We start from the raw sequence: 24,648 nt of genomic DNA, 5'->3' as shown, positions 1-24,648 counted from the left end.
TACGTCAAGTTTAAGTAGGTCAGGTGAATGTTTGAAATACGTAGCTTGGTCAAGACCATGAAAAAATGAGTAAAAAATAAATCAACGTGGAAATATTTAGCGCCTCTAGTTTTCGGTTTGACGCAGTTAAGTTGGCCCGGGCTAGATCGTCTACCATGACACGGGGGTACTGCGGTATCGCACGTTTCGTAGTAAGAACGTGAAATATAGGTCATATGCATCGTGCCACCGTGTCTCCCGAGGTTATGCCTCACAATTCATCACGGTAGAGTCACGCAAACGCGAGCTCGAGCGCAGAAAAAAAAAAAAAAAAGAAGAAGAAGTAGGGGGGAAAAAGAGCACACACGTGAAAACTTGAACCAAGAGACCTCGCCCCTTCTTTCGCGATTATTTTTCATAAGCTCGCGAGACACTGGCTTTCAAAATTTATAAACGAAATGCTTCGGTATCGCGCTTGTCACGTTGAGGCATCGGTCAGGCCGCGAAAATCGATCCCGAGCACTTTGCGTATCCTTTATCTCGAGCGCGACGTTTGGACCGTGCGGGGGGAGGGGAGGGTGGCTGCTTCAGGTACAGATGCAGTGGGTTGCAGCCTCGCGAAATTACTCCTCGCCGCGTCGCTGCGCCGCGTCGCGCGTTACATCGTGCTGTCCGTTTGCATTCAAATGCTCCCCGTGTATTCGACGCGGGGCTTTTCCTCGAGCTTAATGCGAGCCGGCTGGCGCTTAGCTGTTTCCTCGGATGTATAAATGCGGCGAGTTCCGCCGGGCGGTGTCAAGGAATCCAATAAAAGAGAACCCGGAAAATTACAAGGTCCTCTCGCAGCGCGCCCGCAACTCTCGGATCTTCCGCTACACCCTCGTCGCGTTCTCCGCTTGGGTCCTCTCCTTGGACCGAGGAACGAGTATTCCTCTCGGACAAGATTCCAACGACTCCGGGCTATTACCGCCAGAGATTATCCGCTCTCTTTCCTCGTACTTTTCGTCTCCAGAGAGCGCGAGATGGGAAGGGAGGGCGTAGAGAAAAGGTCGCGGGGGCGTCCCGCGCAGAGAGAACCCCAGATAACTCGCGCTAGTCCAGACGTTTACGATCGTTTCGGGCCTTAACGAGGTTAATCGCGAACTCCTGAAAACGAGCGTTGAGGTCGGCAGCCGGGGGCGTACACTTTAAACGCCGTCGCGCGGGTCACGCTCGCTTCCGGCGGTCGGTCCTGCTCCTTGCTTTGGCTTTTGCCACGGCCACTTGGCGTGTTTAGCGAGGTAGACACGAGCATCTGACATTTGTTAACGTTAGAACGGCCGAGGAGATCGTTCCAGACGCCAGCAAATTGCGAACGAGCGACCTGCCTTCGCTATCTGACAAAGCAGGGACTCTTTTCATTTTCCATCTTTGTACCTTTCAGTTTTCGAAAGCGACCGTTATTGCTCTGCGACGCGCAATTTTATATCCAGACATTTATTTGTTATCAACAAAGAAAAAGAAAAAAAAAAAAAGAGGGATATATACATGAATTTCATGAAAAATTTTATATTATAATATTACAATTTATATTAAATTACAGTTCTGAAGAAATTTATATTACGGACGAAAACTAGATGAAGGAAATTCCGTGCTAGAGAGAAAACAGATGTTTCTTTGTCTCTTTCATAAAAATGCGATTTAAAGCTAGGTGAAATTAATTAAAAGTACGCTTATATATGTAGTTCTGATAAATTAAAATATTTCTTCTTTTTTTCGCCGCGAAAATTAATAAATTTACCTTTTATTTGATTAAGAACTTTATGAAAGCTCTTTTAATTGTATCAGTATATCGAGTTATATTACAACAGCACACATTGCAAAAAAAAATTATTTTATGTAAATTTAGACTTTTCTCTTAATACAGCACGGTTTAGACTGTTCACTGTTCATTCTCCGTAATTATGCGCACATAAATCCTGAATAATATTACGCACATTTGCCCCGTTATTTTATGACCGTCCTCTAAATGACGTAATACGCAATAATAAATTCTTATAATCGTAACTCGCAATTAAAATCCTGCTGTTCAACGGTACACGTGTAACATTGCGCTGCACGAAATTCGGGAGACAGGGAGACGCAACGAGACACAACCTGCTCTTCGCTTACTTTAAATTTCGACGCTCTTAAAAAAAAAAAATTTATTTATCATAAAAGAAAAAAAAAAACCACTTCAGTATAAATCTCTCAAAGTTCATATTTCTTAAATGAAAAATCAAACGTCGGAAGACACCGGGCGAGCACGGCGGAGAAATACGTACTCGAGATTCTAAAAATACGTGTTTCGCGCAAGCAGCACGAGTGGCGCGTTTACTCATTCCGCATTACGTTACACGTATATGTTTGGCGAGATGAAAATTGAACGGTATACGCCGCGGCGAGGGGAGGGCTCCGTCTACAAGAATTCAAATTACTTCATCAAACGCCACGTCGGCGACGACCACACTTGCCGTGGCCGTGTCCCGGTACGCGAAGCGATCGTGTAATCTGGCACTTGCACGCTGCATGTGTACGGTATGTGCATGTCGCGGGCGAACGAGCGAGCGAGCGAGCAATCGCGCGACATACCGTGTATGCTTCGCGATGTACGACACGTACCGGCGTGACTGTGGACGTATGTGCTGCAGGATGTGCGGCTTATAAGCACGTACGGGGCAGCGCGGCGTGCCTGTGCATGTGCATGTATGTTTCGAAACGCCACCCCCGACTGTATATCCGTGATTTAAAAATATAATATATTCAACGGCTGACCGCGCGCGCGTTACCGTGCACCGTTTAGCTATCCGACCATAATAGTCTCCCGTAAAGCTCTCTACTCTTTTTCCCCGGGCATCCTCTTTCTTCTCCACCTCTCGCACGCGTCGCTTCACCCTCATATTTCTCTACGTTGCCGGACTCTCTCGCCGCGTGTTCTTGTGTTTTCTGGATATTTCCCCTTTTTTTTTTTTTCTTTCTTTCTTTCTTTCTTCCCCTACCTTTGCGAACCGCTGTATCTTTCTGCTCCCGCTTTTTTTTTTTTTAAACCGCGTCAAAGAGAAATTTTTAACCGCGCCACTTTTGGTTGGGCTGCGTGTAATACACGTAAATATACTTAATTTGTCACTTTTTTTTATTTCGTGCGCCGACAAAAGTCTTGCCGCGCTGGAAAAATTTATCTCTCATATGCGAGGGTTGGAAAATTAACCTTGCCCGTGATACCGTCTTGCGAATAAATACGAGAGGGGTGGAATCGATTTTTCGCAAAACGTAAAATTAACGTGAGATTATCTCCGCGAGTCCTACGGATTTTTACTTTAAATGCGCGGAAAAAAAAAATTTTGTTTCGAAAGTTTGATTAATTTCGCGGCCGAACCAGGGAAACAATTATTTCTTAAGTTTTGATTATCGAATTTGCAATTAGCCCCGGCGAAATTGCGAAGAATTATTACCTCTGCGCATAAATAAGTAATGGACAAGCTTTCGAAGTTCTCTCTTGCTTCTGGCGGACACGCGAAATCTCGATTGCGTTTCGTGACGCAACTCGTCGAAAGCTAATACAGAACCCTAAATCTCGATGGTGCGATATTGTCGAAAGTTTGCGACCTGCGCCTTGTACCCGTGTAACTTTCAACAGCGAGCAGAATTTTTTATCAACGCCGAAACCATAACCGATCATTATCTTATCTACGTACATGCTCCATTAACATCGACCGGGCACAATTACAGATAATGCGCACATTCTTTTCAAATACATACACACAGGTTTCTTTCCCTTCGGTTTTTAGATCCGTTACGTTTTTCTTCCCGCAGCTACAGCCGCGGTATTTTGTTTCCGAGTTATTTTAACCGTAAAGATAATCTTTAATGAGATGTAAAAAAAAAAAAAAAAAGACACACATTCATGAATCAATTTCCGCGCGGGTGAAAAAAAAATCCAGGCATAATCCAGGCAGAATTAATTTACTTCTGCCCATTAACTCTTCGGGTTCATCGCATTATATAGTCTGGGTTATTTATTTACAAACCGGAAGCTCATTGGTAACCCGGCTGGGCGATGCTGCGGCGGTAGAAGACGAGCCGGAGAAACGCCTGGCGTGCTAGTGGCTTAATTGCTCAGGGATTCCAGCTCGTTACGGCCGGTGTCTCAGGTACGCTTACATAGTCCGTTACAGCGGTTTCGCTAACCCAGTTCGCGACTCGGTTCTCCGGCCGTTTACCATGCGGAACCGAAATTTCCACCGTCGTTAGAATCTTAAGACGATCGCGGCTTTTCTGCTCGCTTAGTAGCTGCAATTTGCCCGATCTTACCGCTCCCGTGGATTAAACGTTTGCGCGGATCCCGCCGGGCGGATCTGAGTACGCTGGCTGGTATACGTCACGATTATCATTTATGTTTTATGCCACTGCGCAATCCATTTTATTTCCCGGTCCGTCGCAATATTCTCGTCGCTACGGCAGTTAGTATCGCTAACATTTTATCCGACGGACCCTCGCGATCAATCCGTGGCTCCCGAGGTGCCACCTACTCTCAACTTAGTATTGTCTCGTGAAAATTTCTCAATGCGCGCCACCGGGCGGGTCTATCTTCGGGGTGTAATTCGCGAACGTCAACGGAATACCAATGTCGTCGCCGCCTTTCTCCATCGTCGTCCTCGTCGTTCTCCATTCTCTCCGTGAGTGGTCATAAAAGTTTAGAGGAAAACCCGTTCGGGATAGAAAGAGGAATGGTAGCGGTAAGATAGAATGAGAATCTCGCGGGGTAAGAAAAAAGATGGATAGCTCGTAGATGGTCTACTTTATTGCGGCATTGGACATTATATAGCTTACGAAGGCGGGATGGCAAGGCGGGATCCTCGGCGGGATCAAAAAGAGAGAGACAGAGAAAGTGGACGGGAAGAAAGAGAGAACGAAAGAGAAAGAGAGAGGAAGGTGAAGAGTTTTCGCTCGTGAATGAATGATCAATCGTTCGGCATATTGATTGGCATTGCGAGAGGGTCGAAATGAATTTTTATACACCGATCGTTTGCCGTTCGTTCACTGTTGGACGATAAAACAGAGTAAATTCACTGTGAGGGTACACATAAGAATTAATTGGTCGTGGTTATGTAACGGGCAACCAGCTGTTATTGTTAAAATTTTTTTTTTTTTTTTTTTTTTACCGCGTGCTGCAAAATTCGCTCTTACTTTTTATCGGAAATAAACCCGAATTAACGTCTGCGTCGTTCGCGAAAATATACCTCAAGTATACGGTACTGGAGTTCGAAAAAGGAAATTCTTCTGTCATCCTTTTTCATGTTATTTCTTGCGCTACTTTGCTGTTTATATGTATTATCGTAATATTACATCGCGTCATTGTTTATGCGATTGCAATCTTTAATACGAAACTCTGGAGGCCTTCTTTTTACATCTGAATTGTAAATTTCGTGCACCGCGTGCGTGGAATGATAAATACCATCCTTCGTTCTCGTAGAGAGCCCGGCTCCCCGGAGAACCGTACGTGACTCAGTCCGGAGAATAGCTCCTTGCTTCTTGCGGAGCGGCGGATTGAGCTTTTCGATGCTTTTTCCCGCCGCGAGAAGGATAACCACGAGAGATAACTGCGAACGAGCAGTGAATTAAATCGAAGTCAATATTTCCCTTGAATTATGAAAGAATCGCGAAAGATACCGGCGCGGCAAGATCGCAGGCAGGGCGAGAGTCGAACGTTTCATCTTTAATTTAAGATATAATTCGCTGTAAATTTCGTCGAGAGCCATTATCAATAAATTTTAATCAATCTCTAACGGATACGGTTTCGCAAAAGGGAACTAGAAAACGATCTTGACGTTTTATTGAAAGGTTACATAAGTGAGTGTGAAATTCAATCAAGTATATTTTAATCATGACGAGAAAGAGAATAAAAGAGATAGAAAGAGAGAGATCTAGTATATGTATATATATTTTTAACGAGAAATAGATCTAATGTGTAATTAACGTGCAATTAAAGATTAATTAAATCGTTTTCGAATTTCGGAAAATAACAATTTTGCTATTATTAATTATTAATCGATCGTTCGTCAATAATTCCAACGTGTTTATTCGATTTTTACGCACGTGCGTAACGCTCGCGCGATAACGCACGCACAGCCGAGAATTGCAGCTCGTTAATTACCGCCGATGATCTCGAATCCAATAACCCTGATGCATGTTATTAACTTTTGCGCGGCGCGCGCTAATTTATATTCCATTATATTTATTTCGCGTCATTTATCGCGGCCCGAAATCGCAAGTAAGCCTCCGTTTCCCATCAATTTATCGTTTATCGTGATTTTTATCAGCGAAACGCCGCTATCTTGTTTGCGTGTTATTAGCGCCGTCAACCGCGGCGCTGTTTCGTTATCCGATACGCCAATTCACTGCCGAAAGTCGCCGAACGTAGAATCCCGTTGGTCCTTTTGGTACGAGGATTGCACTCTTTCGTGCGAATCGACGGATCCAGCTTTTCGATACGGAGCCAAAGGATAAAGCAAGAAAAAGAGGATCTAAGAAGACAGAGAAGGCGGTGGGAGGGGTCGCGGGGAGTGGGGGGGGGGAAATGAACGACCAGTGGATCAAACCGAATCCAATAACTCCCGCGGGATTACAACTCTGACCCACGGGAACCGATCGTATCCCGAGAAGATGGCGGATGCGAGACGCGGGGAGGACGGGAAAGAGCGAAGGAGCGCGAAGGGAAAGACGGAGGGAAGTTTAGAAAGGTGGTCGCTCGCGTTCGGGAAAAGGGGACAGGAAGTTGGCAGCTTTTTTTTTTCTTTCTTTGCGGCGCACAACGGAGACGACGATATTTTTGTCGAGCTCGATTCGAATGTGGAGAGCGCGAGGCGCGGGTTGCATTCGTATCAGCCGATACAGCGTCTGAATCGGGGGAGGACGCCGCCCGGCGAGGCGCTGGGTGGGTTACGACGAACTCGCAAGCTCGATACCGCCGGCCCGATACCTCGCAGACACGTAGACAATATTAATCCGCTGCGGCGGCCGCAATAATTGCCATCGCTTTTTATATGTCGTACCACGGGTATCGCTCCCTCGGGCGCGGGCAATTGGGTCGCGCGGGACAAACGGCCGGGCCACTTGCCGCCGTTAAATGATAAGAAAATACGCTGTTCAATCACGAGCTTGTCAGACTTGAACGGGTTTCCGTGACGCGCCTCGCAAGGCGTTTTCTGGGCAAATTGAATTTCTCGTGGCGCGCGCGCTCGGATTCCCGATCTCGCGGCCGGGTGAGTCGCGGATCTCGCACGCGAGCAACGAGAAAACGAACGAAAACGACTTAGCACCGGTACCGAGACCAGGCCAGCGATAGCTACGGGTGTAACTTATAAGTCGTTCGCGGGATTTTGACAAATCGTCCAAGCCCGACTAGTTTCCGATTTTCCCCACCTACTTCTTTTCTCTTTTTCTTTCTTCACGTTTCTCTTTTCTCCACCGCGGGCTCCTTCGAACGCCCTACGTTTCCCTCTTTCACGACTGATCCAAGCCGCCTCCTACTGTCGGCGCTCTAAATCCTTCGTGCCACGCCGCACGAAAACTTTTTCTCCGCGAAGTTGTGGAGTTTTCTCGGGTTTATCGGCGGTGCGGGTAGTTTTTACTTGGCAACTCCCTTTTTTCTCTTTGCCCTCCCCTCGGCATCCGCGGCCCCCCGGCCTCAGTCCGGTCTCGTCTCCGTTCTTTTTCCCCGCCAGTGGTTCGTTCCCGGTCGTCTTTACGTGGATCGGATAAGACTCCGCGCAGCCGTACGCAAATCAAGCCCGGTACAAGCAGCTGCGCGCCGATCGCCCGATCGGACGCGCGATCGAAACGATATCGCGAGGAGGTTCCCTCGCGTACGGCGATAAGGTTTATCGAATTACGTTAATCCGATAGTTCAGCAATTGCTTCGTTCTTGTCTTGGAATGATAACGGAGGACCCCGTATCGTTTCGTACCTCGCGCTAAATGTGCCCGCCTCAGGATGTCCTCGAGGTTCGGTCGGAGATAACCGTTTGCAGGTCGAGGTAATTTCGGCAGATCGCAAACAGTCGCGAATACTTTGGCACAGAAATGCCAAAAGATACATCGCGCGTTTCGTAACGCGATAACGACGCCGCGAAACTTCGTCGGGGACGCATCGCGAAGGTGGAAAGGCCGCGAACTGCGGGAGGGAATGGATGAAGAAGAATTGTACTCACTGACTAAGGTGAGAAAAGGCGTGCTGTGCTGCAGAAAATGGGGCGGGCTGCATGCTTCTTCCGGTCTAGATACCGCGCTTCCCGTTTGCAGCTCGATCACGTGGCCGTCTCTTCTGTAGAATGTCATGCACATAAAACCGCTCCGACTGGAAAAAAGAAGGGCGCGAAGATCCGTAAAGATCGGAGCGACATATTCCATCGCTTTAATCGCGACCGCTGTAGAACATCCGAACGGATATTCACGGACGAGCGGATACAGACTGAAACGACGAGGTATCGTCGTGGTTTCGTCAACGCGAATCTATTCTTCCGCGAATGTTTTTTCCGTGCGATATACATTTCGTTTCTTTTTTTTTTTTTTTTTTCTTTTTTGACAATTTAATTAATTTATAAACTTAATTAATTTATACACTTTTTGACAATTTATAAATTTATAAAACTTAATTAATAATATACGACATCTTGCAAAGATATCAAGTAGGCTAAAATATGCTGAAGTAAAATATGTAGAAATAAAAGAACTTACCAGCCGACGGTGAAGTGTGCCACTAGCGTTATCGTTATCATAGTCTGCGCGCCGTTCGACTGCTTTATGCTGTTACAAAGGATCTTCACGTCCTGATCTTCCGGCCCGGGCACGTATTGCGAGTCCATAGATCCGCTCTCGAAATTCGACGATGTCGTGTTCGGTCTGGCGACATGTAGCGACGCGTTTCGCGGATGAAACGTGTAGGATCTGCCGAGGTCCAGAGTGTGCCAGGTCAATCCGCCGCTGTGTCCAGTCAGCCAATTTGGGAACCGACATTCACCCGGGGACGAGACTGAAATGAGAAACACCGCGTGTCAATCGCATACGCATTTTCGCATCTCATTAGTTTGTCTAAGGAATTAAAAATGAAGAGAAAAAGAAAATAGAAATAAATAAACTACGATAAGACTTCCCTCTTTGAATAACACGCGATCAAGCTCGCGTTTCCTCGTTAACCGAAGAATTCTACGAGGATGTCAGGTCAAAGGCGACTTTACTCGAAACCTCTCTCCGCGCGGCTCTCGTAAAACGAACGGTTCTCCGGGCGATCGTTACGCGTCCCATCACGTATACGGCCTCTTCGTTCGTAAAGGCCGTGGCATCGACATCAACGACGGGCTACGTCGAACCGATGCTGATCGGCCGACGGCGGCGTCGTCGAAAAATTCCACAGGCTCCACCGTAAAGTCCTTCGTATCGCGAAACGACAGTCGATAAACCGACGAACGTCGATACTCTCCCCCACGATAGCGAAGCGGAATCGCGCACCGGATATCGCGCGGTCCAACGAATATGCCTATTCACTCCGGTCTCTCCCTACCACGTCTTTCCGTTTCGTTTTCGTCCCACAATGGCGAAATGCACCGACGATGCACCAACCCCTCCGTGTCATATGCCAGCGTTCCACTTCCGGTCCGAGTGGGACGTAAAATCGAAGCGTCAGAAGAGGTCACCGGATTCGCGTCGAGTGGCTCGCGGCAGAGAAGTACGGATCGAGGGCAAAAGGTCGGCCGAGCGGGTTAACGGGGGAGGGAGGGAGGAGTACGGCAGGTTTTATGGCATATAAAGGCATTGTTGCACGCTGCGCGGCAATGAATGGAAATAATTCAACGATTCGGCTCGATAAGCACGTTCGCGATGACCAAGATACAAATTCTACGATCGTAAACCTCGCGCGGAGTCTTCCCGTACGTCTTTTTGAGCCGGGAACCATCTCTCTCGTTTTATCACCATCGCTCGTCTCCACCGCTGGAGCTAATAACGTCTACAAAGTCTACTGATTCGGAAACTCGCGAGTATATTCTCTTTTTTTAATTTTATTTTATTCAGTTGATATTTATCGATTAATTCGTTTTTTTTTTTTTTTTTTTTCCATTGAATGTCAGATAAACTATTATCTACGAAATTTATTCGTTTAACGACACACGTGAGAGCCAAAGGGACAAAATTTTTAAATTGCGTGTAGCGTAAAAAAAAAAAAAATAAAAAAATAACAAAACAAACGGTACGATATTACGTATCATATGTGCCGGTGACCTATATCACGTTCTTTCAGTGAAATGTATTTAAATTTCCATCAAATGATTTATACTACAATACAAATTACATATCGTCCCAGTTTCATTCCTTTTGGATTAATTGCAGAAAACGATGAAATATAAATGGTATGCAGTCTCTCTTGCGCGCTTTGTTAACAATCATATCACATAGCAAAATTCCGCGTAATAATAACATACTAAATCTGCGTCATTTTCGTTGTTTTCAGAACTTTCCTTTTTTTCATGTCATCCGTTTTCTCGTCTAAATTAATAACGTAACATTGCGAGGGTATAATTTCAATCTTTTTTTTTTTTTTATTATTTTATCCCGAACTTAAAATCTAAAATCGCTATTATTTAAAAGTCGGCGGCGACGTTAAAATTGCTGGCAATCAACGTTGTTCTCTTCGCAAGTTTTTAAAATTGGCACTGGAACATATTGAGGGAACACATAGGACGTAAGGGAATATCGCAGGAGGGGGCTGAATCGAATGAATTTAACTGCTCTGCATCGAGCTACGTATGTGCAATTTTGAGCGAATTACAAGTAATTGTAATGCAGATAAAACGACGGTAATTCGGTGGAATATGCGTGATGTCATGATTATGAATTTATATACGAATTAATAATTGAGTAGATGTACGCTTGCGCACGTGCAGAGAATTACGTCGGTTTCGACGTGTGCGAATATTACATTTATACCGTTACTGGCAATCGCGTTTGACAAACGCTCCAACATTTGTATTATCCACAATATTCTTTTGTAGATATAATCGAATTGGGTTAAAGCAATTCGGCCGCGCTGATAATCCGAGAACGGAGCGAAATACAAATTGCATAATCGTAAAATGAACTGCATAATACGCGTCTTTCGATCTAGTCCGAAATTTTTCGATAATTCACTGTCTCTCTAACATTTAGATCTATGCTCGTCTTTTTATACAAACATTTTTCGGTGGAATAATTTTTTTTTTTTTTTTAATTTAAACTGTATTCGAATTCCTATTCCAATAGGAAATTGGGAATATTTGACGACTGCTATTATTCATTTTTCCATTTCCATTTCGGTGGACTTTTTATTTAAATACCCACACACAATTTTACTTATTTTGCGGGATAAAAATAAATACCAGCAATATTTTTCGTATTTCTTGGATCGCGAATAAACTTCGAATAATTCTTATTGCGAAAGTTGTGAAAAATCGGCACGGCCGTTAACTTTGTACGACTCGGAATAACGTTATTCCAGAAATTTTTCGATGGGGTAATTGAAGCAATTTGTCCTTCCGTTCGCCTAACTACTTGACTCTTCCTTCGACGGAGTACGCTCCGGGCGAGTATCTCAAGTCGCGCAGCCTCGCAGTTTTCCCCAGATATTTACTCTGGCGAAGTAGATGCCGAGCTAATTGAACAAACTTCGGATCTCGACCGAAGCTGCGGACGCGGTTAATAGGGGCTCGCGAGTGTCGGAAGATGAGGGCGGGATACGTACGCGAACTGGGAGCGAAGTGGAACAAAAGGCGGCCCCGGCTAAGGCTCGAAGGTTCAATGTTAATCCATTTTTCCGCGTCCTTTCACCTAGCTGCCCTTCTTGCCTTTACCTCGCGCTTTTTCCTGGACGCGGATCGTAATATTAACGGCGGCGAAGCTTACAAGCATCCCCCCAAGGCTTGTCTCTGACTGCGTCCTTAAGCCCTCCCCCTTTCCCGCCTCGGCCCCTCTTTCCACTGCCTCTCTTCTTTTCTTCGGTGAGTTTTATGCGCGTGTCGGTGACTCCCACTCGACTTAAAACGATTTGCCGAAGAAAGTGGCAATTGGAGAGGCGCGCGACGAGCGCGGCAAAGGGACAGGCAAAGACAGAGAAAGAGAGAAAAAAAAAAAAAAAGGGTACACTGGATGCGCCGGAGATAGCGCGGGAGAGGATCGCGAAAATCCACCGGAGTGAAATCCGTTAACGAAGTTTGTTGTGAGACTGTGCGCGAGGCAAGATACGGGTTTGCAAACTCGAAAGCGCGCCGGTAAGGGATAGAGACGCCGACCAGGGGGCGAGTGGACCAGGGTGAGGAGGAAAAAAAAGAAAAAAAAAAAACAAGTATATGCGAACGCGAAAAAATCGTTGAAATACGCTCTTCTTACTCGCGCGGCGCGAAGCCAGCGCGTGTTGACACGTTCGATTTAACGCGAGCGCAGTTCTGTTTCGCGTGAAACAAGTCTAAAAGGACAGAAGAGGCGCTACCGCGATTCATCATCGGGGCTCGAGCTTTGTCATCGCCTGCGGGGAAACCCTATTATCACGTCACGTGAGCTTTATCATGCAAATAATAGCATTAATAGCGTTACCATCGATCTCCTTCAGCTCACTTCCATTTTAATCGAACATTTATCGCCCGTATTTTTTTCCCCGTCGATTATTACATTCACGACGCGGACGTGAAAGCTTTGAATCTTGAAATTTTTTTTCAAAAAATCCGACGCAAATTATTATTCAGATATTGCATGCTATTTAAAAAGCTGGCACGTACGAGCCACGCGCGTATTCGCCTAAATAGCTCTTTTTCGTGTCACTTAAATAAATCTAGCATAATCGGGTTACACTGCCTGTTCATTCAACAATACGGTATATATAACGTAACAAAACGTCAACTCACGTGGCATTATAATGGCACCGCGTTACGCGCGAGGTGCGCGGTGTGAGAGATTGGCCGTTACGCAACGGTAACAATGGGGGATCGGTTATTTTTCGGTGACGTTCACCGGATAGGAAATAGCTGTATGGCCGTTGCTCGGCGGTGTGTAACGTGCAGCGCAACCCCGATTTTAACGATCACGCCTCAGATATAAGCGGCGACGGTAACGTCCGAACCCTGTTTATCACCCGGCCGCTTTTGTCCGGGCGCGATAATTTCGCCGGATATCGCGATAACATCGCGGCCGCGATTCATTACGTCCTGTCGGACGGGCTACGGCGAAATTAAGAAAGCACGAAATATTAGCGGGGAACCGCGCGAAACACGCTCGCGCGTAGGTTTCGAATCGAAATGAGCACTCGGGACGGAAGCGGGTGTTGCGAGATATTGTTTAATTCAACGTTATTTATCCACGGATCTCCCAGACGCCGCGGAAGAATCGCGGAACGAAAAACGCATCCCGTTCGTACGCGAAAAGGGATGGGTGCGCGCCGATCGACGGAGGGGTGCCCTACGGTTTTAAAGCCCGCTTTCATCGCGCTCGAGAATTTCATATCTTTCCTTTCGCGATGATATTTATCAAGCGTAATGCAGGAGCGTGAAGCCCCGGTAATTATATATGAATCCATTAACGGAGCGAAATGGGATTGCAAGCCCCGAAATGAAAAGCGAGTAAGACGGAAATGCGCGAGCGGGCTGAAAGGGGGGGAGGAGAGGAAGATGTAGAAAGCGCGACGTTGTGCAAACACGCTCTTCTTATTCATGGAATGAAAAACCCGCACGTTGATTAGCAATTCTTTAAAGTATACGGCTAACATTACCGCCACCGCATTCCGACCCGCATTTTGCACGTTATAATTTAATGCCGCTGAGTGCCGCGGACGTTTTCGCTTAAGACGTTACGCGGGAAGCGCGGGATCGTTACACAGCATGCGTCGGGGAACGTAACGTCAACGAGGACGATTCGAGCGTGCGGGTGACGGAAAAAAAAATTTTTCAAAAATCCGGCCAGATAGAAAATAACGATAAATTGAAACGTCCGCGGCCCCAATGGGAATCCTCGTCAAGCACGTATTTACACTGTAATAATTAAAATCTACGAGAGCGGTGCGGCAAATGGAAAAATTTTAACGACGATGAATCACGCAATTGGATGGGATATACAATTTGCAGATACGATTTATTACCGTGCAATATCTTACGTTAATGAAACATTTTTTTACGCCTGTGAAGTTAACCCGCATTTTTTAATAAAAAAAAAATCAGAGTTTTGACGGTTTCCCTCGCAAGAGTTTTAAAGTACTCATTATTAAAAAAAAAAAAAAAATTTGCCGTTTAAAACGATACGTCAATAGTTAAGTCACCGGATGATTAACAAAATAATTCGCTTCCAAGCTTCGGGACTCACCTTTCCTTAGGGTCATCGTTCGTGACCCTTCCATAGGACTGAATAGACCGTTGCACGTTGCGTCTCCGCTCTGTGCCACCCGATATACCTCGGCGGTACCCTCGGGCACCGGGCCGTTCGGTAAAGCAGCGACTTCGTGATCCAAGGTGCCTATACCGATGGCCGCCCTGTTCAAATTACTTTGCACCGTCTGTCCTGCCTTCTCGTAAACGAAACATCGGTATCGATCCTCGTTGCTAGACGCGTGGCCGTGATGTAAACGCCCGACCAAGTACCGGCTGCTGCCCTCCTTCCAAGTAGCCAGGCATTCCAGCTCCTCCACTGAAACACGCGAAAGAGAATACCATCTTGAAAAGACCTTCGGAGCGCTAACAGTAATAGTTTCGAAGGTTCGCGCGAGGTTCCGCGGGACCGTTTTGTTCGTAGTAGTTTACGCGAGGATCGCGCGAGTTTGCAGAATCGAAACGTCTCTCAACGTTTTCACAGACGCAACGTATCGGAATGTCTCGCGCAAAATCCTTGCCGGAACGCTGCGCGATTGTCGATCATTTGCATATATTCGTGAAAATCTGACGAACTCCGTTTCTCCCCCTCCTCCACCCCCTCTCCCCTTAGACTTTCTAAGTAGCTGGGAAACTCTTGAAACAACCACCGAGCGGACGAACCGGTCTTTCCTCCCCCCTCCGATCCTTCACAAGCGCGATATCGGCGAAGTCTCCGCGTGCGAAACTAACAAATTGTCAACGGGCTCCCGATGTGTTAAGAATCTGCTTAGATCCGAAAGCGCCGCCTGCTCTTATATACAGCTATGCAGCAACCGTGTGTAAGGCATTTGAAACTTCGAAAGCGCATTTAGCGTTTCGAAGCGTGTTACACGATAATGGTGAAGCACGGTTGCGGCCTGACACCGTGCGCTCCTATGTTTAAACTGTCTGGAGCAACAAAATTAAATGAATTTGAGTTCGACGCTCTCTTGCAGCACGCTAAATACGCTTCTGAAGTTTCAGGGGGTTTTACACGCTAGACTCGTTCTCCAGAAGCGGCTCGATATACGTCTCAAAGTTTTATTCTGCGAGAGCGACCCCGCGGGTGAGTGCGGCTCCGCTAGACAAAGAAGCGCGAGGAAAGCTCTTAATGACACTTATTTAACGATCCTATTATTCGAGAGCGCGGCTCTCGAATAAAATCTTTCGGAGGTCCGAAAATCGTAGCTTCGAATACTGCGGAAAACTTTAAACAGCGCTCGCGGCGAACGATCGGTAATGGAAAGGACATCGTCATCGAATTCGCATCGCGATGCACTTTTGCAGCGTCTACTTAAATCTTTTTCCGCGAAACGGGAATACCACCGATCTGGCATTGCAAACGTAAAATTGCACGAGTGGAAAAGGGAAATAATGCCTCCCAATCAAATCGTAGAAACTACCACTTCGAAATGCGGAGCGACATTAATCGCCCCGGCTCGAAAATGTCGATATGCACACCGCCGCTAAAACTTAATGTTCGATTCGGGCAAATCGCTGAAGTAACTCTTTCAGCGTGTCCATTATCAGCCATTCGCAAAGGCTAGGAGCGCCGCTTCGTAAAGAGGATTTCGATAGCGCTTCTGGAAGCGCCATTGAAGGAACGAGCCAATGCAAACGGTCGAGAAAAAGCGACGAGCGGGACGAGAGAAGCGAGGAGCGCCCGGACGGCAGCGAACATCCTCCAGCGATCGTAGACGGACGACCACCATGATTTCCACGCGAAAAACGTTACCGCGATTACTGACCACTGCCCGTCGGCCATACTTCGATATCCATTTTCACTTCGTCGCTAGATTTTTATTCGTCATGTGCCGTTTTAATGAAAACGCAAGCGTTTCACGCTTGACGGAAAAATAGACGAGAAATATACAGGATGTTCTATTTCAAAGGATTCTTTATAACAGACTGTTGAAATTTTTTCTTTGAGATTTTACTATTTACTATTTAAATCTCGTAACTTAACAAATATTTAATAATGGTACTGTAAAAAAAAAAAAATCCTTTAAATTTTTAAAATAAGATGCCAACACAAGGATGCAAAGTTTAGCGTTATTTTATTTTATTTTATTCAGGGAAAAAAAAATTTTAATATAAAAATTTCCGCGAAGAAAACGCTGACTTAAGACTTGTCAAAGGATCGGTGGCTGAAAGATATTCGATAGATCCGAGGGCGCGCATGGGGGTCCGTGAGTATCGCGCTGTATAGCCGAGACTATTCGCGGGAAAAATGTTTCGCAGCGACCGCGGCGCGCCGTCGACGACGCTCGTCGCCGTAAAGACGCTTCCCAGAGCGCTCTTTAAAGCGCCATTGGGAGAGTCGAGGCATTCAACGACAGACGGAAAACGACGACCGGAAGAAGACGAATGAACGGGAAAGAAACGCGGAAAGCGACCTGACGGTACGGTGAACGAGCGAGCGAGCGAGCGAGCGAGCGATCGAGTCGGCGGGGGCGAAAGCTCGGGGAGATTTCCGCGTGAAAAACGATACCCGGGATTCTCTTCGAGGTTCTGTCGCCGCTAGAGATTCCCGACTTCCTCGGCAACGCGACCGATGAGACCGACAATTATCGGTTCGGAGCCAGACTTCGAGCCCGAAAGACCGCGCAAAGAGCGAGAGATGTTATCGTTGAAGCCGCCCGTTCAGTTCCGCTTTGCCACTTCGACCGTTCTCGTTCTAGCTCTCTCTCTTTCTCGCTTTCATTCCCTTCGGCCCTTTGGTCGCCTCTCGAGCGCGAATAGAAGCTGCCCGGCTGGGATCCCACGTATCTAAATCACATCTCGCGCGCGCGAAAAGTCTGCTCGCCCTTTTTCCAGGCTCTTTCCCCGCGGCTCGCTCTTTCACTGCCGTCGCGGCCGGCGCCTCCTCACCTTTTATCTTCTCGCTCGACCGCCGTGGAGAGTCGAGGTTTTTTGATCTCCAAGTAATTTGAGAGTAACGCTTGGAAAAAGACCCATTCCTGGATTTTACTTGAGGTGCTTCTACCTCTATGTGCCCTCGCTCTGCTTTTTTCTCCCTCGCGTCTTTGAAAACTTGAATTTTCTTGAATAAGAGCGCCGTTCACGGACAAACAGCATTGAAAGGCCGAATAGGCGGCCGATTAATCGACGATACAAAACTTGTGAATTATTCGTCGTTTAAATTTATTCAGGTATATCCTCAAGAATAATAGCGATGAATTTTTACTCGTATACACATCTCGAATTTTTTTTGTTTTTCTTTTTTCCCTTTTTTTTTTTTTTTTTTTTGAAAACCCGGTAACAATGTACATCTGCCGCGTCAAAATTTGAATAATCAACCATGTATGCGTTTTGTCTTTCTATTTTTAATCAAATCGATTCGATAGCGAACAGAAGCACGCGTTCGTCCGTTAGTTAAAATATTACGTGTCACGAAATTTCGGAAACACCAATTGAACAATAAAATCAATTCTCTACGCGTTTAAATCGCCGTGTATCGAATTATAGAAAAAATTTTCAAACGGGCGGATAAAAATTTATCTATTCCGCTGTACGTTCGTCAGTGACGACACATCGCTCTATCAGTAAATCGGTTTCTCAACAGGTTGTCGAAGTTGGGAAAACGGAAGGCGTTGACGACGTCCCTTTTCGCGTGAATAGCGGGATTCGGGATAAAAGAACCGTAATACCCCTGCGTCGATTTAATTCTAAAAAATCTGCCGCCTGACCGACTCGCAATCGCCTTTTTTTTTCCCCCCCTCCCTCCCCCCTACCCCTCAGCACCTCCCGCAAAGTGCTCGTTAAAGGTACGATTCGTCGGTTAGATTTCGAACGAAACCGTTTCCATTTTGGTGGGTGTTTGAAAACGCGGGACCAAAGCGCATCGAAAGTAAATCCGATCAAACGCGATGAGGAAAATAGAAGAAAATGCAGGTATAAAAGCCGCACACGAGCGCCAGTCGATTCTTTTATTCACATCGTTCGCTGTATTTACATGACGTGCATAGACTCTTTTAATCCGCCCTGTTATCAGGAATATGTACAGATATTTCCAAGTTGCGCAAATTCGACGGGTTCTCCGAATTGCGCCGTTAAATTCTCCCCCTTCTCGAGGTCGAGCAATGGATTACGGCGTTTCTTCAATTAACATTAATAATAAAAATATATTTTACCGCTCTTTACGAACAAACAGAAAAAATAATTTTTTTTTTTTGTTACGAAGCAAAATATTCAGTGTTTTACGATTTCGCGGTGAAATAAAATCTACAACGCAAACAGAATAAATACGATGTGCGTATATTAATGTTTTCTCCCGATATATGTGCATAGTTGCCAGCGTAGATATGTAAATTGGTTTGCGAAACATATAATTTTGCGGGCAAACCTTGGAATTCGTCAGACTCCGAGAGAGGCGGCCCGGGTAATCGCGAGCGTGAAAGTATCTTGTTAGCTTTCGCGGGAAATTATTAAATCAAAAGGACATTTACGAGGAGAAATGAATATTCTATTCTATTACCCCCTATCATCTGCCGGTGATAGCAGCCCCTAATAGCAGACCAGAATCGACGGGGGCTGATGAATATTTAGACGCTGCCCACACATTTTGCAATGTAACTTGGTATAATTGACAACGCTACCCTTGCTCCGAAACGGATTATCGGTGGTATCGATTATACCGCAATATATTAAATTGAACACACATCGGTCAAAAATAGACGTATAAACTCCCGTATTGACTACAAATTTAATCTCGCTGTGCCGCGCTATTAAATGCAAATCCATCGAATAACGAGCGTTTAATTGAACCGCGCAAGATATACAAACCGGGCGATAGCCGGGCTACCGTGAGTTGCTGAAGTGACTGCTCGTATTCGAGATATCAATCGCACTAATAAGTTGCACTATTCAAATTAAACTGCGTCGATTAAGCAACGAATACATGCGTTAATCGAAACGTTTCCTCTCCTTCCTCTCCCCCTGCCCCTCGGATAGCGGGACTTACGATAGATATAAATGCCCAATTCTAATACGGGAGTACAGAATGTTTTTATGTGTAGGGCGTAATTAGAATTTTATGCCGTAACGTTCATTACGCTGCAAAGAATTATGTAAAGTACCGCATGCGGTTGCCAAAGGACCGTAAAGATTATAAAATCCACATTTGCATAATTTGTAATAATACGATTATTCATCGCGCTTGCATAATTCGTAATATAATAAATACTTCGAAGCGTCCTGGCTGCGTTGTAAAGTGTATACGCGCTTATAAATGGATTATGATAAACTCTTAAAAAAGAAAAAAAAGTTTACGTATATGTTCGAGGGTACAAAAGTAAAGAATATTCATGAAAAGCGCTGGGGACTTTTAATCTTTAATGATCAGGTGCACAGTCAGACAACTATAGGCAACATTTTTGTTGAAATGCATGCCAGATTTGTCAAAGAATACGTGGATGAAAAAGAATACACGATGAGGAAGGCAAAAAAAAATAAATAAAAAAATATAAAAAAAAAGAAAAGAAATAGAAAGAAAAAAAAATAAAAAAAAGCTCTTTTTTTTATTACAAATTAGAGATTTTTCTTTTCGCATCTGCGATATTTTTTCGTAAAATATAAATGAAGGAAAGGCGACTTACCTGCACTTTCCGAGGCGGGCACGTCGGGACAGGCTTGATATTTGAAGAGGAGTCTGCTGTCGTCTGTACAGGTGTCGACGTTGCTCGGCGGATTCGAGCACGTGCCGTGGCCACGGTTGTAGGAAAAGGTCATGGGGCCGCGAAAAGGGCACGCGACGGGGGGTGCCTCCTCGCGGAACATGGAGTATAGCAGCGCATCCCCCGTAATATACGAGCAGAGAGACGCCAGAGAGTTCCTATTGTGGCAAAAAGCTGTAAGAGAAAATTAATTGAGATTAAATGCGCGTCTCCCGGCTGTGATATCTCGTACGCACACAATATATTCTACATTAATAATAAATCTTATATCCAAGCGAGTGTTTCATAAATTTGCGGCCCAAATTTTCCCGGAACGCATACGTTACCCGGAAATGTGACATCGCGCGTTAAAACCGCCGGCGTTGAGAGTGACAGAAGTAGGTACGTTAAATAATCCAATGAAAAGATTTGGAATTTATGTATTATAAATGGGTGATATAAGCGAGATATATTTAGTGCGTTTGTTTTAAACGTCTCTATTAAATGCAGGGACGACAGCGATAGGTCATAATTTTCATATCGAGGAGACTAATCACGTCTAATACAGAATCCAATTACTTTATATTATTTTCTTATTAATTCTACGAAGAGAAGGCAATTTTATTTTCTGCAACAAAAGATTGATGCAGTTGAACTGACGTATTCGGGGCTTATATTTTTACTGCGCTCGCGTTTGGCAAAGTCCACAGAGCACCGTAAATAGGATACTATTACGATCACTAGAGAGATTACGATTAGGACTTCTGTAACATCGTAAAAACTTCAATTTTCTCGAACGCAATATTGCCGTTATCGGATTTCGTATCGCTGATGATAACGTATCACTCGTACAGCGTAAAGTGAATAAAAGCCTCTACAAGCCGTCCTATTACTTGCTTCACTTCGCCCACGGAAAAGTTTCCGCAGCAACAAATCTTCCGGCGCGGCGCGCGTATCATTTTTCGAGCGAGCCAACGATAATCGCAGTTACATCTCTTTTTACGGAGACCATCCTCGGGGAATCACGGACGTTAATAAAAATTTTGTCCGGTAACGGAAAGTTCTTATATTGCCGGTGACGCGAGAGGGGGCGTGAGAGAAGAAGAGGCAGGGTCGGGTTTGGACGATGACGAATCTTCTTGAGTAGCAAGTTCATACCCACCGTGGAAGTTTAACCGAAGATATTTCCCTCTGATTTCTTTGCCTTGCTTTCCCCCCTCCCTCGCCCACCGGGAAAGCGTCGGAGGCATCCGCGAAAGAGACTTTGCTCCGCGAAGAGACTTTAACTTTTCTGCACGCAGGTGTTACCCGCGGCCAGCGAAAAATCGAGCAAAAGACTTTTGTCTTCGGTCTACCCTCTTTATTGGCGGCGCTCGAGTTCTCAAATCGCTTAAAGCTCCTCTTATAATTTCAATATTTTCAGCGGATCGTTTCCTGGTACACGTTTCCTCGAGATTGACGGAATTTACATACGTACACTTTGAATTTAAGAAAAAAAAAAATATATATATATATATTACAACAAGCTGCAGCTGAGATAAAATATTCGCGATCGAACTGACGTATGCGTCACGTGCGTAATATTTATTCACTTATGTGACACATATTTTTTTTTTTTTTTTTAATGGAAATCCTATATCGGTATATAGGGAAAGATACGTAGGGACTCCTCGGTGCCGCGCGAGCGAAATTCGCGTATCTTTAATAAAGTATACGTCGTACGTGGAAATATTGCGTTCACTTCGACGTTTCATTCGTCCGCGCTTTGACGTTCGCAAGCGAGTCGCTTGGATTCGCGCCGGCTGGATAGGAGCAGCGGCGGCGCGTTTCGTCTCGTTCTCCCATTTTTCCCGACGACAAACTGTGCTCAACGAAGGCAGTCTGCGAGCGACGGTGCCCGCGGCGTGACACTATGCAGATTAAAGCCCGATAAAACGACGAGAGGAGAGAAGAAAAACGGGGGAGGGGAAGGAGGGAGGCAGGGGACTTTGACAAATCGTCGAAAAATGCCGACGCGAGACGTAGGAGGCGGATCCAGCGCGGACGCTGTCGCGCTTTTTCCGCTCGTACATGTTGACCTATGCTTTTTTCTCTTCGCTAACCCGAGTCGGACACAGCCAGTAGTATGGCCTGCCCTCCGCCCGGTGCATCCGGCTGGACGAAACTTCGGTCGGGGTTACTCCTTCGTTCTCGTATCGTCGCGCTTGATAATCGACAAAACTGCGGGGGAAGATACATTTCTAAATTGTTAAAAATAATTATGTCGAAACTATCCCGCGATCCCCAAATATCTATCGTTACAACCCGCGACGTCGCGCAACTGCGGTATCTCGTAACAAATACGTTGTTTCGCACTTCAATTTATTTATTTTTTTTTTTTTTACAAGTATAAAAGCTAAAAAAAAATGTAAGACAAGTTATGAAATACAACGGCGTTAGATATTATTATTGTATCCCGACGCGAGCTCGCTTCCAACTCGGATGAACGCATTAACGAGGTAGATAGAAAATGATTATTCGCAGAATGGAGGTGAGGACACTCTCGATTGCCTTTATACAGCGAATCTTTATACAGAGACTTGACAGTCGCGGCGCGGAATTAGCAAAACCGTTTTCGGCTCTTCTAATGTCTCGCGTTCGTCGTTCTTCAACGGCGGCGCGGAAAATCGTTAAGTTCCCTCGTCCAGGAATAATTTCAGGCGCTAGGACTCACTCGACATTTCCCCTCCCTCCTTCTCCCCCGCCCACGTCGGCTTTTAATTATCGGCATTCTAATGAACGAACGACTCTTCAAGGGCCATCGGCGAATCGTTATCGATCCCGGCAAAATAATGACGACACCGTGTTGCGTACTTGGCGCGTTTATTTCCGCACTTCTTTTTTATTCGTACTTACTCTCTTTGTACTGCAGAACGTTAGAATGCTTCTCGTGAATAACGACGCAACGGTAGCATGATTTCCTGAAACAGAAACAGAACAGAGGTCTTAATTCTCTTTCCGGCCGTATCGACAAAAGAATGTTATATGATTCCGCTTTTACGGCGAAATCGAACATGTAAAATAACAGAACGACCTAAACATTACGCTTTTAATTATCACACGTATAAAACGAAAATTGCAATATTAAATGCTATTACAAAATTAAATTAGATTATTTACCGGCAACTTTTACTTTACAATTTCGTCGTATTTTAATTCCGTATAATTTTGTTGCATTAAAGGGATGCGGTGACGTTTGAATTTTTGCTATCGCGTCTCGCGGCGCGTTTCTTTTGTAACTTTTTTTCATATCGTTTGACGGCATATCGATCGGACACCTCGCAGAAGCGAGTCCGATAGTGATCTTCGCAAAAACTTGGAGAGCCGGCTCGTGTGACACGAGCGTTACACGGCGAAACAGAAGCTCGGCTTCCGCCGAGGCTTCATTAGACTCATTACATCTCTGGGCCGCGTCTTTCCCTCACATTTTCGAGAGGAGATTGCATTCCTCGTAGTAAAAAAAAAAAAAGAAAAAAAAAAGAAATAGCGATACGAAACGCGTATAACAATTTTTATCTTTTTATAAAACACTCCACATTAAATAAGCGTTGTTTAATTAAAAATAACAGGGTAAAATAAAAGCCGGTGACAGATTTATTTTTTTGTTGGTTATATCTTCTAAAATATCAAATTTCTTTCGACTAAAAAAATTGTTCAAAACGCGCGCAACTATAAATAAGCGATCCAACGATATCGCCAATTTTACAGAATTGAATAAACCGCTACTCGAGATGGAAAAAAAAGGGATTCGGGTTATTCGGTCGGCTGACTCCACCATATTAGCTTTAGTAACTAAGGCTTTGATCGGTTGGAAACCTGAACAGTATATGCCATCTGTATCCTATGTAGAAATAGCGCCATAGAAATTTTCAGAGTATAAATTGTCTCGCTGCAATTGCTTGCAACGTACAAAGAGGTTAAAATAAACATGTTACGAGTAAATGAATAATATCGATAGCTATTTTTACTTTATTTTTCGATGCTCGGAGAAACCAATATTGGATTAGTTCGAAAGATATTGATTCTGTATTGCCCGTGATTATTTATTACAATGAAATCAAGTAATTTTCTTTTTTTTTTTTTGGAAAATGAAAATATAACGATTTATAGATTTTTATTTAGGGCCGAGTAATACTTTCAACTCTCTAAAATAAAGATTCAGTAATATAAATAAATAGTTTGATCTTATTTCAGTATCTATAAAAAAAGAAAAGATTTTTTATTCCATGGTTTATCGTTTGAAACTAAATCGATACGAAATATATAATAAAAAAAGAAAGTTCTAGACGAATTGAATTACTTACTGGTCTACCAGGAGAAACTTGTCACCTTCGTTGTGCAGACACCTGCCCTTCGTGGATAATTCGTTCTTGGATATTAGTATTGATTGCCTCACGCCACTTTGGAACCACGTGCCTTCCCATTTCGCTGGAAATAGGCATTCTGAAATGACAGAAAGTAGATCAAGCTTTATAAATTGTTTCGCATTTAATATACTATATAATATACATATATGCGCCGTTTACGTTTCTCCTATCGTCAATAATTTCGACAATATCTGAA

At 44.8% G+C, this 24,648-nt stretch overlaps 1 protein-coding gene across 4 annotated transcripts in view; it reads right to left on the bottom strand.

The window, feature by feature from the left end:
* LOC139104448 (uncharacterized) overlaps positions 1-24,648 on the bottom strand; it is a 230,150-nt gene that overhangs the window by 27,341 nt on the left and 178,161 nt on the right. For all 4 annotated transcript variants that reach the window (XM_070659958.1, XM_070659956.1, XM_070659960.1 and 1 more), the window contains 6 exons: positions 24,390-24,528; positions 22,942-23,006; positions 19,990-20,241; positions 14,370-14,690; positions 8,733-9,027; positions 8,207-8,352 (listed from right to left, as the gene is read on the bottom strand). In XM_070659958.1, the coding sequence (XP_070516059.1) occupies positions 8,207-8,352; positions 8,733-9,027; positions 14,370-14,690; positions 19,990-20,241; positions 22,942-23,006; positions 24,390-24,528 (1,218 nt within the window). The remainder of the gene's footprint in view (positions 1-8,206; positions 8,353-8,732; positions 9,028-14,369; positions 14,691-19,989; positions 20,242-22,941; positions 23,007-24,389; positions 24,529-24,648) is intronic.

Source organism: Cardiocondyla obscurior, linkage group LG07 (assembly GCF_019399895.1).
Source record: "Cardiocondyla obscurior isolate alpha-2009 linkage group LG07, Cobs3.1, whole genome shotgun sequence".
NCBI lineage: Eukaryota > Metazoa > Arthropoda > Insecta > Hymenoptera > Formicidae > Cardiocondyla > Cardiocondyla obscurior.
Note: the sequence above shows the minus strand (reverse complement) of the source record. Positions and strands in the feature narration are given on the sequence as shown.